This window comes from Oratosquilla oratoria, chromosome 27, assembly GCF_046742065.1.
Source record: "Oratosquilla oratoria isolate Oo_2021 chromosome 27, ASM4674206v1, whole genome shotgun sequence".
In the NCBI taxonomy this organism is placed as follows: Eukaryota; Metazoa; Arthropoda; class Malacostraca; order Stomatopoda; family Squillidae; genus Oratosquilla; species Oratosquilla oratoria.
Genome location: NC_134803.1, coordinates 4,693,949 through 4,710,094, shown reverse-complemented (window position 1 = coordinate 4,710,094; position 16,146 = coordinate 4,693,949). Strand labels below are relative to the sequence as shown.

Genomic DNA, 16,146 nt, shown 5'->3' with positions numbered 1-16,146 from the left:
CAATCTTAAATTACTAAACCAATTGATAGTACCTCATAACACTAAGAAAGAGAAAAGGGCTGTTTCAATACTGAACATAAATACTTATCTGAAAGAACCAAGGCAAAGCATCCATTGATCAGATAACTGGGGCAAAGATTCAATTGATTGGATAATTCAAACTAATTCACCCAAATGGATGACGAATACATTGAAAAATGAGATTGGAATAAAAAGAAGGCTTTATATTTGAATGAAAAGTGGAGAAACACATCTCAGGACAAGATATAATGAAATAGCTAGACTGGTTCAAAAGAACACATGCAGAATGAAATGTAACTACAAGATAGAGGTTGCCAGGATTCAACCCTAAAGGTTTCTTTCATCTATACAGATCTAAAAATAAGGAAAAGATGGCCCAATTAAATTGGACAAGAATGTCTTCACTGGTTCAGAGGAAAAAATGAGTGATGGGTTTAATAAATGCTTTCTCTCAGCATCTAAAAAAACAAAAAAGGGAGGATATAGCATCTCACAAGGGAAGAAATACTGACTAGTATCAGCATTAGCAAGGATGATATAGTCAAACAGAATTAAAACTAAAAAATATCTGGATCCTGACCAAAAAATTCCAAGCATACTAAAAAAGTGTAAATTAAAAATCTGTGAGCAATTAACAGAAGTATTTTGTAAGTAGGTAAAAGTAAGGTGATATGTACAAGGGGAGAGGATGGCAGTAAATTGGGAGTGAGTATAAGGGAGAGAGACCAGAGGAAATGGATAGTTGTTGTTGTTGTTGTCGTTCCCTAGACTGTCTGTCCGAGCAGTCCCGTCTCCCCAAGGAAGGCCACAGCCGAAACTGGGTTTTCCCACAAATCCTTTATAGAGTGTATGTTGTGTTGTTTGCGTGCATGATTGTGTATAATGCAGTCTTCCATTATGTGTTGTATGGTATGGGGTGAAGTGTTACATCCTGGGCAGCTGTTCACAACACGGTCGTCCAGCCTCTTCTGGTAGCTTAGAAGTGCTGGGTGGTGACCGCATCGCAGTCTGGCCAAGTGGACTCTGTCCTTTCGTGGGAGAGAGGATTCAGAAGGGTGGATATCAGGGGGTCTGGCATGCAGCAGTGTGTTGTCTTTCAGTGTGTTAATGGAGCGGTGAGTGATATGATTATGAATATGTTTCCGGAGGCTGGTATTTGGTGGTTGTGGAGGAAGAGAAGAGAGTATCTGTGCGTAATAAAGGTCTTTGGGTGTTGTTTTAATGTTTCTTGGTGTGTGTGGGTGTTCTGCTATGTAGTGTAGCGGGTGTGATGTGTTTGTGGTGGCTGCAGCAAGTGTTTGTGTGCCTCTCATGTCGAGGTGGTCCTTGACTTTGAGGACTTTTGTTTCATGGTGTAAATGGTCTGTAGGTGTTGTATTTGTGCAGCCTGTAATTGTTTTTAGGGCTTTGTTTTGTATGATTTGAAGGGTGTTGTGGTGTGTCTCACTGAGATTAGGAGCCCATGCAGGACTCACATAATTCATCACTGAGCGTATGCATTGTTTGTATATTGTTATATTAGTTTCTTTGTTTTGTCCAAATGTTGTTCCAGTGATTGACTTAAGTGCGTTAAGTCTAGGTGTGCATTTGTTTTTTATGTTTGTGTTGTTTGAAAGACATGGATGTATCGTATGTTACACCAAGAATTTTCGGTGTGTTTGTGTGTGGTATTAGAGTGTTGTTGATGTAGAGATGAGGTATGTATTTGTGTTCTTTTGTCCAGTTGGTGAGAAGTGTTGCTGTAGATTTGGTTGGAGCTATTTTGAGTCTGTTTGTGATGAACCATGTGTTGAGTGTGTCAAGGTAAGGCTGGATTATTTCTGCAGCTTTGTCTGTGTTACGATGTGTGCATGTGATTGTTATGTCATCTGCGTAGGAAGAGATTTGTATTTCTGAGGTGTCTGGTGTGGGTAAGTCATGCATGTATAGATTAAATAATGTGGGGGATAGAACTGAGCCCTGTGGTACTCCGTTCTTAATGTTTCTGATGTGCGATGATTGGCCATTATATGACACATGAGCATTCCTGCCTGCCAGATAATTGGCCAGCCATCTTTTGGTGTTATTGTGCATGTCTGTGTTATATATTTTATTTGTTAGGTTGTGGCGGGGGATAGCATCAAAAGCTTTACTAATGTCCAATGTTATAAGAAGTGTTCTGTGGTGGGGCCTATCTGAATTGATGCCATCTAAAATTCTTTGTGTGAGGTTTGTCAGAAGAGTGTTTGTGGAGTGTAGTGGCCTAAAACCGTGTTGTGAGTCAGCAAGGGGAATATATGGTGTGACAAGTTTAAGTATTAGGCGTTCAATGACTTTAGAGGGGGTGCAGAGAAGTGTGATTGGGCGGTGCGATGTTGGGATTGTTGGGTCTTTGTTCGGTTTTGGAATGGTGATTATTTTACCATGCTTCCAGATGTCGGGTATAGTGTTGTGTGAATAGCTGTAGTTTGCAATGTTTGTGAGTGCGTGTATACCTTGTGGTCCAATGTGTTTTAGGTGGATGTTGCTTATGTTATCAGGGCCACAGGCAGATGAGTGCTTGAGATTATGCATTATGAGTTTTGTCTGACTGTCTATGAAGGGTGTATAGTCTGAGTCTGTGGGGAAGTCTTTCTTACGTCGAATGGTGCGTCGGTCGTCAGGGTGAGATGTAAGATGGCTCGTCTGTGCAAAATGACGTATGAGTGCGTTTGCTTGTTGTCTGTTTGAGGGTAGATTATCTGTTGTTGTGATTATTGCTGCGTGAGAGCGTGTAGTGTTAGTGTTGGATAGTGTGATGCTGTTGAGTGTTTTGTACAATTTGCTGGTGTTTGTTTTGTGATCAAGTGTATTGATAAAGTTTTGCCAATTTTGTGTTTTTTGTTCATGTATTTTATTGGCAATCACAGTGTTTAGTGTTTGTATTTGGTCTGCTATGTTTTGAGGGATAGGTGTGGGGGTATCGTGTTTAAGTGTGTCACGTTGTCTGATGAGGCCTTGGATTTCTGGTGTGAAGTTGGGGTTGTGTGATTTTCTGTTGCCTCTAGGGATGTATCTCTTGTCTGTGTTTTGTATGATTGTATTAAAAGCGTGCACAGCATTGTTTATGTTTGTGATTGGTGTACTGTTAAGTGTTTCAAAATGTTGTTCTGTCTCTTCAATAAAAGCTTCCCAGTTAGCTCTCTTGTAATTGGTGTAAGTGTGTCTGTGGCCAGCTGGGGTGCATCTTGTTTTGGTGGTGATGATGATTGGAAGGTGGTCAGAGCCAAGGGCTCCGACCACTCTCCATGATGTTGTTGGGGTTAGGCAGGGGGAGCAAAAGGTGATATCAGGAGAGGAGGGAGTGTAGAGGGCTTGGTATGGGATATGTGTATGATTATGCGTGTTGTTCATGATAGTCAATGAGTCGAATTGAGTCTGTATATCAAGCCCTCTGTCTGTGTCAGGGTTGTCGACATACCAGGCAGACGACTTGGCGTTGAAGTCACCACCCATGATCAGGTTGGGGATTGAGGTTAGTTGGCTAAGTTGAGGTCTGAAGGTGTTTGGAATTGTGGGGGATGATTGGGGGGGAATGTACATGTTAACTATTGTCAGTGTTGAATTGTTGCCTGTGCGGATTCGAATGGATTGGGTTTCTGTTGTGTTATCTGTGGTAGGGAGGAGAATTTTGGTTGTGGCACTTGTGTCCACAAAACAGATGGAGTGGTGGATCAGGGTGATGAGTCCACCGCCATTGCCGTCAGTCCGGTCTTGTCTGATGGTGGTGTAATTATGAAATGATGGTGTTTTGTGTGAGTGTCTTAGTTTTGTTTCTTGTAAAATCGCAATGTGTATGTTGTGTTGTTTAAGAAAGTGTTCAAGTTCATGTTTTTTAGTGTTAATACCGTCAATGTTGTGTTGTAATATGTTGATGTTGTGTGTTTTGTATGTGTTGTATGTTGCCGTTTGGGGTTGAGGTTGGGGTGGTAGTGGGGAAGGTGTAGGATCTGGGTCAGAGGGGGGGAAAGGAGAGATCGGGGACAAAGGAAGGGGAGTACTAATCGGGGGTAAGGGCAAAGGGAAATTGGGAGTGGGTAAGGGTGTTGGCTGTGGTTGGGGAGGTGGGAGTGGGGTTACTGGAGGGCAGGTAGAACATGTCCAAGTGTTTGTGTATTGGTTTGTGTCAGCAAATGTTGTACAAGTGAGGTGGGCCCAGTTTTTGCACATATTGCACTGAACTGAGCCCTTTGTCTGTCTGCTCGAAGTAATGGGTTTAGAGCATGTTGGGCATGTGTATTTTGTGGTGGGCCCAGGATTGCTCTCTACATCTCCGGCTAAAAGTAGAAGAAGAGGGGTGATCGCCGGAAAATCACCCCTCAGTGCAGAAAAAACGTAACATTGTATGTTGGAAAAAAGGATTGTGGTACTCCCCCAGGTAGGCGTAGCTCCTCCTTGGGGATCGGTGCCATCTGCGTAGAGCTGATGGCCAGGGGTGGTTGCTGCTGATTGGCCCCCAACTCTTGGGGTTGGGGGGTGGTCCCACGACGTAGACGTTGCAGCTCCAGTGGATAGTTTTAGATACATGTGGCATGAAAGGGAGGAGTGGAGGTGGAGGTAGAATGTAGATAGAAGCAAGAGTAAATGCCTTGGATTAAAAGGTGTAATGACAAATAGATATTTGGGAATGGATGCAATGAGGAGATTGTATGAAGGAGTGATTGTGCTGATAGCACTGTTTGGAGCAGAAAAATGGAACATAAGAGAGGAAGAAAGGAATAGTTTAAATGAGTTTGAGATGAAATGCCTGAGAAGTATGGTAGGGGCTACTAGGCTGGATAGAGTGAGAAATGAGGAAGTGAGTAGGAGAGCAGGTGTGAAAAGGGAGCTGGGAGATAGGGTTGATGAAAGAGTATTGGGATGGTTTGGACACATGGAAAGTATGAGTGAAGAAAGACTAGTAAAAAAGATGTGGAGGGCAGAGATGGAGGGAGTGAACATGAGGGGGCGACCAAGGATGAAATGGATGAATAGCATAAAAGGGGCATTGGGAAAGAGGGGGATGTCTGTTGAGGAAGGAAGGGAGAGAGAAGATAGGGGTGAGTGGAGAATGGTTGTGTATGGATAATGATGTGATGCATGGAAGGGTGTGGGGTGTGTGAGGGAGTATGTGTGAATAATATTCTGTCGCAGCCCGAAGAGGTTTCTTCCTGTCTTATCTTTTTCTGCATGAGGGGATGGAGAAGGGGGGGGGGGGGTCGCTGATTAAATGATGCAGCCTTGCTGTAAATGTGTTGTGTCTTGCTACATTGCTTCTGACCCAGGGCAGTGGGCAAGATGCAGGGATGACCTGTCATCCAGGAGCCAAGAAAAGAGGAAGGGAGGGGTGGTGAATGGGAGTGGAGTACGTGGGGATGAAATGGGTAAATGGGTGAAAGTGAATTCATGCCTTTGACTTAGGCTACCTCCCTTGTAAGGGAGAAAGAGCCTTTGGTATATGATGTGTGTATTTAGTAAGTCAACTGATAATGAAATCAAGCCTATTTCTTGGGGGCAGGCAAACGTTCCTGTACTGGATGCACTGTTTTAGATCAATTAGTCTGACGCTGATTATGGGTAAAATGTTGGAATCATTACTACATACATATACCAAAGGCTTTTTCCCCTTCTAAGGGAGGTAGCCACCCATTCCATCCTCTACATACTCCACTCTCCTCTACCCTCTTACCTTGGCACATCCTGGATGATGGGTCATTCCTGCATCTTGTCCAAAATTATACAAGGGCTTAAAAATTTTCCATATGAAGACAGGCTTTGGAACTTTTATTTACATTCTCTGGAATTATCAAAAGTGTGGGGCAATCTAATAGAGACATTCCAGTAGGTCAAGGACTACAATAATTGTGATGCAGGCATGGTCATCCTATTAGGACAAGGCAAGACTCATAATGGATTTAAACTGGACATGTTAAGGTTTAAGAAAGAAATAGGCAAGAACTTGTTTAACAACAGGGTGGTTAATGAATGGAATAGACTTGGTAACCATGTAGGGAGTGCTGAAACAATTAGCTGTTTTAACCCTTTGAGTACCGGATGTGTGTTCTGTGACACCTGCGTGTCACGGCTGAGTACACCCGCCAGGAACCGAGCGTGCTCCCCGTGACACACACATGTCACAGTTATAAGCTGTGTGTATTGAGGGCTCTCAAGGCCTCGGTTTCTGGGTTATTTCTACCCACGTGGTGGCAAGTGTCTGTGTTTACAAACATAAGGCTTCAGCCATTCGTGGGACAGTTTGAAACATTTGTTTACGTAAGGTTGACGGGTCGGTAATGAAGGGGTTAAGAGAAGACTAGATAACTTTATGAATGGGGATGATGGTGGTACAGTAATGAACGTAAACTGCCTAGTGTTGGCCTTATGATTTCTTGCAGTCTCTTTTATTCTTATGTTTTTAATCATCAGACCATTTTTTTTTTTTAGCTATTCTTTCCATGATTAAATATAAAAATAATCACTCATGGAAAGAAGAAAACATTAAAATAAATTAACCTTTTATGGTATATGCTGCAAAAGTCAATGCATTTATTTTGGGTTTTTTCATGCATATCATTTTATGTAGTTAGAGGTCAGAATGCATAACAGGAGATAGTTTTTCAAAACTCTATGCAGAGTAATAAAAAGCATTGGTAACCATTCCCATGAAATATTTTTGCTATTAAACTTGAATTTAGGTAACAAAAATGCTATTTTTCAACTGAATAAATTGTCTGCACTTTGATAACATCTTTGACTATCATTGGGAATCTTCAAAAGTGTGACATTCGAGTAGACAAACATCACTATTCACATCCCAATGTTTGCCACTGTTAAATAATGAATCTATTGAATAACTGTGAGAAAATTTAATCAATTATGGTCTAAATTTTCTCACATCTATTCAATAGATTCAATGTTTAACAATGTCATGTAAATAGTGATGTCTGGCTCATACTTCACATTTCTGAAGATTCCTGACAATGGCCAAAGCTTGTTTTGAAATAGAGATGAGTTATTCAAGTTTAATAGCAGGGGTGAAAAAGGAGCTGGGAGATAGGGTTGATGAAAGAATATTAGGATGGTTTGGACACATGGAAAGAATGAGTGAAGAAAGACTAGTAAAAGAGGTATGGAAGGCAGATGTGGAGGGAGTGAACATGAGGGGACATCCTAGGATGAGGTGGATGGATGGGGTGAAGGGGGCTTTGGGGAAGAGGGAATGTCTGTTGAGGAAGGAAGGGAGAGGACGGAAGACAGAGGTGAGTGGAGAGTGGTTGTATATGGATGATGTTGTGATTGCATGAGGAGGAATGGGCAGGGGGGTGGGAGGTGAGGTAGTATGTGTGAGCAAATTTTGACGCAGCCCGAAGGGATATCTCCCCGTCCTCTCCTTATATGCAAGGGGGGACGGAGAGGGGGGGGGTCGCCGATTAAATGAAGCGGCCTTGCTGTGGATGTGCTGTGTCTTGCGACACTGCTTCTGACCCAGGGCGGTGGGCAAGGTGCAGGGATGACCCGTCATCCAGGAAGTGCTCAGATGAGAGGGAAGGTGGGAGGGGTGTGGAGTGTATTTAGGGATGAAATGGGTGGGAGTGTTTTTATGCCTTTCCCTTTTTGGATACCTCCCTTGAAAGGGGGAAAAAGCCTTGGTATATGTATGTATGTAATAGCAAAAATATTCCATGGGGATGGTCGGTAATGCTTTTTTATTTACTCTGCGTAGAGTTTTGAAATACTATCTCCTGTTATGCATTCAGACCTTTAAGAACAACCCAATGCAAAAAGGGATAATCAACTATTACAATAAAATCTATGCCATTGTGAATAAACCAAGATGGCATACACAATCATGTCATGCAAATAAATCACCCATCAATACAATGAACATTGTTTACACCAAGCACTTACACTTGCAGAAATGGTGATCCAAGCCATACCTTGCATTTCAGAAAAATCATAATACATTAATGTTATGTATCACCATTAAAGAATATATGGGTATATCATCAGAATCATTCACTACTTTGCTCAACTTCATATATGCCTTTTCTCATTATAATATTATAGCACTAGAGCAAAGATGGGTTCAGAGCCAAAATGTATCATATATAATTGGATAATAAAATTCAAAATGTGTAAACATAAGCATATAATGTAAGCAATATTTACCCTTTTTACCAGACTTAGGTGTTCTCAAACCTAGGTTCTGCAATGATTTTGGAGTTTTCGGTGTTTTAGGAGTTACAGGAGTTCTGGGTGTTTTTGGAGTGAAGCCAGTTGCCTCCAAAACCTTTTCATGCATTCCCATCCTTTTCTTGGGAGTTCGAAAACCAAAGACATCACTGCCTACAACTGTATTATCACTTTCCTCAATCAGTGCTGTAACAAGAAATAAATAATTGATCACAGTAACCATGAATATGAAAAAATGTAAGTTTTATACATACATGCCAAAAGGCATTTTTTCCCTTTAAAATGAGGGTGATTTAGTCAAAGAATACACACACCCCAAGGCTATCTGAAACTCATTCATCGTCCTTCTTATCATGAAAGGTCATCTCTTTCCCACCACAATGGATTAAACGTTTGGAAGAGAATATACTAAATCCAAAACAATTTGGATTTAGACGTGGAAGATCATGTGCCACAAACTTGATTTGCTTTTACTCAAGACTAATACAAATAATGCATAAAAGGGACAGATGGGCAGATTGAGCCTTCTTAGATTTACAAGAAGCATTTGATAAAGTACCACACAAAAAGCTACTAAGAAAAACTGAAACAATAGGAGGAGTACAAGGAAAGTTGTTGTTGTTGTCGTTCCCTAGACTGTCTGTCCGAGCAGTCCCGTCTTCCCAAGGAATGCCACAGCCAAAACTTTTCCCACAAATCCTTTATAGAGTGTATGTTGTTGTTGTTTGCGTGCATGATTGTGTATAATGCCGATCACCAAGGAAAGTTGTTGGAATGGATGGTGCTTAGAGACAAGAACTCAATCTGGGAAAAAATGATAAGTAGAGTCCTGCAGGGTGTATTGACTCCAATAATCTTTGCCATATATATAAATGACATGGATGAAGGTGTAGAATGTTATATAAACTTCTCTGTAGATGAATCATGCAAAACTAATAAAGTAAGTACAGAGGAAGATTGTGAATCACTACAAAATGACCTGGACAAAGTCTGGGAATGGGAGTCACACATGTGAAGTAAACTTCAACATCAAGAAACATAGTATAATGGAATCTAGAAACAGTAAAAATAGAATATCGGTACAATATAAAATTGGTACAAAGAATGTGAAAAAAGTTAACTCGGAAAGGGACCTACGAGTAGTTATCAGCAAAGACATGGCACCAGACAAACATATCAACAAAATAGTTGGAGAAACCTTCAATTTATTAAGATCAATGAAAGTGTCCTTTGACTACTTTGATGAAGAAATGGTAAAGAAAATATTATTTATTTTTATAAGACCAAGACTGGAGTACACTGCGACACTATGGTCACCCAGTACTAAAAAGAATATAAAGAAATTAGAAAGAATTCAAAGAGCAATGACAAGTATGGCACCAACACTCTCCAAATTGACATACAAACAATGATTGGCCAAACATGAACTACCAACCTTGGAACAAAGAAGAGAAAGAGGAGATCTACTAACCATCTACAGAATTATGAAAGGGATGGAAGTCCTTGATAGAGATGATTTATTAAAGTGGGATAAAAGAAAAACAAGAGGACATGAAAAGAAACTTAAAAAGGATAGTTATAGAAGAGATCTGAAAAAGAATAGCTTCCCACACAGAGTGGTGGATATCTGGAACAAATTGAATGAGGAAACAGTGAGTGCAAAAACTATACAAGAATTTAAGATCAAACTGGATGCTGAAAGATACAAAAGCGGGTCACTACGAGCATAGCTCTCTTCCCATAAAATGTAACTAGGTAAATACAAAGGTTAGGTCAAAGGCAGTGCAGCAAGACACAGCTGGTATTGGTTTACCTTTGAAACTTCATTATATGACAATCCTTTAACCCCCTATCCCCTTCAAAAATCTATGGAGCACACAAGAATATCCCCTTGGCTCACATTTCTTCATCCACTTACAACCACTCTAGATCATAAAGAAAAAGGTAATATAATTACAGTATTCAGGTCACTCAAGGGGATGGACTACAGAGATCTCTTAATTAGGGTGACGCTACAGTACGGTGTAAACAAAACACGAGCAGATACCGTATCTGTTAATTTTTTTTACAGTAAATAGAACTGAGGGTAGTAATTACCAAATACCATAACTGTGAATTTACCAGATAAAGAATTATTGTATAAGGAGGACTCACTGTGTATGTGTATGTGTATGTATATATATATATATATATATATATATATATATATATATATATATACACACACACACACACACACCCAGTACAATAAAGAATATAAGAAAATTAGAAAGAATACAATGAGTAATGACAAAGATGGCCCCAACACTTTCAAACCTGACATATGAACAAATACCAGCCAAACTGGAATTGCCAACCCTGGAACAAAGAAGAGAACAAGGGGACCTACTAACCATCTGTAGAATTACGAAAGGAAAAGAACACCTTGATAGAGAGGACTTATTAAAGTGGGACAGAGGAAAAACAAGAGGATATGCAATGAAACTAAAAAAAGGATAACTAGAGAAGAGACCTGAAAAAGAACAGCTTCCCACAGAGTGATAGATATATGGAGCAAATTGGATGAAAAAATAGTGTGTGCAAACACAATACAAGAATTTAAGAACAAACTTGATCTTGCAAGATACAAAAATGGGTCACCATGAGCATAGCTTCCCTTCCCATATAATACAAATAAGTAAATACACACACACACACAACAGTCAAAGTGATAGCGAAGTTTGGATCTCCAGGATAAACTTCAAATTTTGTGGATCTCAACGACGAGGGAGTACCTTTGTTGTATTAGTAGGGAAGGGGAAAGCTCATGTAATGGGATGGTGAAGAAAAAGGAGAAAGGAAGGGATTACTGAGGAAAATGGAAGGAAATGAGGAAGGGGATGAACGGGCCCCGGAAGTCAGAAGGAATGTCAACAAGAGATGAGCAGATGATAGAGGTGAAGTTGAGGACATAAGTAAAAATGTAAAAAATAGAAATATAGATAAGAGCAGTGCAATGGAAAGTGAAGATTATTATTTCCATGGATTTAATGAGGGACGAGATGACAACCTCCCCCGATTAGCAAGTCTAGAGGAAAAACTAGAGAAAATGAACAAACAGTGGGAGGTTAGGTTCAGTCAACTTACACAGATTACACAAAGAGTTGATAAATTGGAAGAACTAAAGGAGAACCAAAACCTAAATAAAGAAATAGAAGAATTAAAAAGACAGTTAAAAGAAGTAAAGGATGAGAATGAGGAATTAAAGAGTAATAATAAAGAGAATAAAGAGTCCATAGCAAAAGAGGCACAGGGTTGGAGAAAAGTCCAAGAGAACAAAAAAATTGAATTTAGAGATATAGTAAAACAACAGATGAAAGAACAATCTAAGGACCCAGTTATTAAAGTGATGAGGGAGAAGGAGAATATAGTAAGAGACTTAGCAGATAAAAAGAAATGTATAATTATATTAGAGATGGAAGGGAAGCATAATCCAAATAGGACTACAAGAGTAAAGGAGAAGGAAAAAGTAAACAAGATATTAGAAGTAGTTCAAGAAGATGAACAAGAAACAGGGAAAGAAACTGAATATATATATAGAATAGGGAAATACAATACAGATTAAGACCAGACCAATTAAGGTTAAATTCTGGTCACAAACGACAGCAGAGAATATCTTAGCAAAAACAGGGAAACTAGCAAAAAGTGATCTATATAAACAGGTATGGATAAAAAGAGAGATGAATAAAGAGGAAAGAGAGGATGAGAAAACAAAAAGACTAGAAGCTAAGGAAAAAAAAACGAGAACAGAGCAGAGTCAGACAAAGAGAAATTCTATTGGAGAGTAGTGGATATGAAAGTGAGGAAATGGTTCATATTAGAGAAAAATGGAAGGGAAACAGAAAACACGATGGAAGTAGCAGAAAATTAAAAGTGTCTACACAAATATAGATGGATTAATAGCAGGCTTGAATGAGCTGAATGATTACCTGAAGGAAAAAGAGCCAGACATAATGGGAATTGTAGAGACAAAATTGAAGGGTCCACTACCACCCAACAGTGTAGGACATGGTGCATATAATTATTGGATTAGAAACAGGAGTGGAGCTATGTTCCTGACTATGAAGGATATAAATGTGAGGAATGTCACATATGGAAAGAATAGAGTACAGATGATTATGATGGAAGTGGAGGACAGGGATGGGAAGAGCAGGAAGTTTGTGGTAAATTATATGCCTCCTAAAACGGCTTCATGGGAAGAGAGAGAACACAAAAATATGTTAGAAGACACAAAGATAACACTAAATAAGATAATGGAAGATGGAGGAAGAATAGTTATAATGGGTGACTTTAATTGTAAAGAAATCTGTTGGGAAGAGATGACAGTGAAGGGTGGAGATGACCTATGGGGAAATGTACTACTTGATATGATTATAGAACATACAATGGTGCAATGGATACAAGAGAATACTAGGTATAGAAACGAGGAAGAAGCATCAAGACTGGACCTAATAATCACACCAGAACCTGAAATATTGGACAAGATTGAATATAAGACACCAATTTGTAAAAAGGACTGCATACTGGTTGAACTGGAACTAAATGAGGAAAAATACAAAAAAAAAAAAAAAAAAAACCACGAATATACAAAGGGAAAATGGATGTATGGAAAAGCAAATTTTGATAAAATAAGAGAATTCTTTCAAAAAGCAGACTGGGAAAGGATACACAAGGAGGAAACAACAGTAGAAAAGAAATGGAATATTTTGACAAAAATTCATAAAGGAGTGGAAAAGTATGTTCCAAGACAAAAACAAGAAAAAGGATATGTAAAGTGTTGGTACAACAAAAGATGTAGGGAGTTAAGAGACAAAAGGGATAAAGCTTGGATAAAATGGAAGACAAAAGACCTGAAAAATGGAAAATATATACTAGTTATAGAAATCATTATTTACAAGTTGTGCAGAGAAGAAAAGAGAAAATACAAAAAAGATGTCATAGAAAAATGTAAAGATCAACCAAAACTATTTTACAGATTTATAAACAACAAACTGAAAAACAAACAAGAATTAGTGAAACTACGACAAGGAGTTCAATACACAGAGGAAATAGAAATGGCAGAAATTATGAACAAGCATTTTAAATCAGTGTTTACGAAGGAGAACATACAACTTGAGATGTCAAGTGGGAGGAGAAAGTTCCCCTATGAAAGAGACAGAAGTAACAAGGAAAGAAATAATGAATCACTTGAGTAATCTTGATGTCAGAATATCACATGGACCAGATGAAATGGCAAACTGGATTGTGAGAGAATGCAGGAACGAACTAACAGACAAAATACAGTCTAACAAGCAGATCATTAAAAGAAGGAAAAGTTCCAGAAGTTTGGAAAAGAGCAAATATAGTACCAATATATAAAGGGGGAAACAAGGAAGACTCTACTAACTATAGACCAGTCTCTCTTACAAGTACAATGGCTAAAATTTGTGAAAGAATGATCAAAATTAGATGGGTAACGCCTTTGGAAAAAACAATGTACTAAATCCAAGGTAATTTGGATTTAGACAAGGCCAATCATGCATCACAAACTCAATGTGTTTCTATTCAAGGCTAATTGATGTAACACAAGAAAGAGATGGATGGGACGATTGTGCATTTCTAGACCTGAAAAAAACTTTTGATAAGGTGCCACATAAGAAATTGCTAAATTATAAACTGCAGGAGGAATACAGGGCAAACTGCTGAAGTGGATGGAAGACTTCTTGCATGAAAGAAAAATGAGAGTGGTGATAAGAGACAAACACTCTAATTGGGATGAAGTGATTAGTGGAGTTCCACAAGGAACAGTTCTGGCCCCAATAATGTTTGCTATTTATATTAATAATATGGATAAAGGAATTGAAAGTTATATGAGCTTCTTTGTGGATGATGCAAAATTGTTGAAAAAAGTGAACACTGCAGAACAATGACTCTCAACCTGGGGTACATTAGAGGAAATTCGGGGTATGTGACCGGTTTCTGAAAATAATCAGGCTGTAATTGCAAACCTGTTTTTAGAAGTGGCCTACATGTGCTAGGCTAGATGTGACCTCCTCTAGAAGCAGACGTTAAGTTACAATGTCAACAAGGAAAATCTTGGAGTTATGTCACATGAGAGAAAGCTGTCTTGGACTACAGTTGTCACACAACCTTGCAAACTCATAATACAGTAGTCATCCTATGCTCATTTTCTAATGATCACATCTCTCAGCACATGTACCGAACAGGTACCACTGCGAGACGTTTTCGCTTCTCACTTCACAAACTTACCACTCTTCCCCCACTACTCTCACCCTCAGGTATGCACATTGAGATCTGCTTCATGGTTCCAGTGTATTTGTAATCTGATTTTGTAGTCCAATTTAAATTTTCTTCTTTGTACTGCTGTTTCTCCTACTTCTACTGTCTCTCCACCCTCTGCTGTCTCCTTCCTGTCGTGCCTCTCCCCCCTGTCTGCCGTGCCTCTCCTCCATGTCCTGCCTCTTCTGTCTGTCCTTTCTCCCCTCCCCCTGGAAAATTTTCTGCTGGAGCTCATGGTGTACAGTATCATAGTGTGGTCTGGTGACTTGTCTGTGTGGTGTGCAGTGTTACTGTGATGTACAGTATGACTGTTATGTATGCAGTATGAGTGCATAGTGTGGTGAATGACTGTGTGGTTGCATTACTACGTTGTGGTATGTAGTATGATTGTGTAAACTGCATTTTTCAAATTCCAGAAAACGATGGCTTCCTCGGGCAAGAAAAGAATGTACAGCGAGTCTTACATCAAATTTGGCTTTACATCTACTAACAAGCAAGGCAAGGATTTGCCACAGTGTGTGATCTGCCAAAAAGTTCTTTCAGAAGGATCCATGAAACCTAGTCTTCTCAAGCGACACCTGTCCAGTTGTCATCCTGAACTTTCTGATAAAGACCAGTCCTATTTTGAGAGAAAGGCACTTGTTCTCAAGCGTATCAGATTTGATCATACCGGTCAGGTACATAAACAAAATGAAGCTAGCCTCCGTGCTTCATATATGGTTGCCTTGAGAGTTGCACAAAATAAAAATCCCCACACAATAGTTGAAACATTTGTCTTGCCATGCTGCAAAGACATTATTGGCTGCTTCTTCGGGGAGAATGCGGCACAGAAGCTAAACACCTTGCCATCGTCAAATGATACTGTGCATCGAAGAATATGTGACTTATCAGAGGACATCAAGCAACAAGTTATTGAGGAAATCAAGGAAGCTCCTCTAGGTATGTTTGCAATTCAACTTGATAAATCAACTGATATATCATCTTGTGTCCAGCTTCTTGCCTACATGAGGTATATAAAAGACTCAGACTCTAAAGAAGAGTTTTTCTTCTGTCACCCTTTGGAATCTACACCAAGAAACATTAAAACAACACCCAAAGACCTTTATCACGCACAGATACTCTCTTCTCTTCCTCCACAACCACCAAATACCAGCCTCCGGAAACATATTCATAATCATATCACTCACCGCTCCATTAACACACTGAAAGACAACACACTGCTGCATGCCAGACCCCCTGATATCCACCCTTCTGAATCCTCTCTCCAACGAAAGGACAGAGTCCACTTGGCCAGACTGCGGTGCGGTCACCACCCAGCACTTCTAAGCTACCAGAAGAGGCTGGATGACCGCATTGTGAACAGCTGCCCAGGATGTAACACTTCACCCCATACCATACAACACATAATGGAAGACTGCATTATACACAATCATGCACGCAAACAACACAACATACGCTCTATAAAGGATTTGTGGGAAAACCCAGTTTCGGCTATGGCCTTCCTTGGGGAGACGGGACTGCTCGGACAGACAGTCTAGGGAACGACAACAACAACAACAACAACAACAATGGGAGAGGAGATCTTTGAGGCTGTGTCCAGCTTTTTTGAAAAAGAAG

The 16,146-nt window shown here is 39.7% G+C and overlaps 1 protein-coding gene across 1 annotated transcript in view; it reads right to left on the bottom strand.

Annotated features, from left to right (window-relative positions):
• Positions 1-16,146, bottom strand: part of LOC143039865 (origin recognition complex subunit 2-like) — an 87,960-nt gene that overhangs the window by 47,932 nt on the left and 23,882 nt on the right. The window contains exon 3 of the mRNA XM_076210134.1: positions 8,188-8,397. Within this exon, the coding sequence (XP_076066249.1) occupies positions 8,188-8,397 (210 nt within the window). The remainder of the gene's footprint in view (positions 1-8,187; positions 8,398-16,146) is intronic.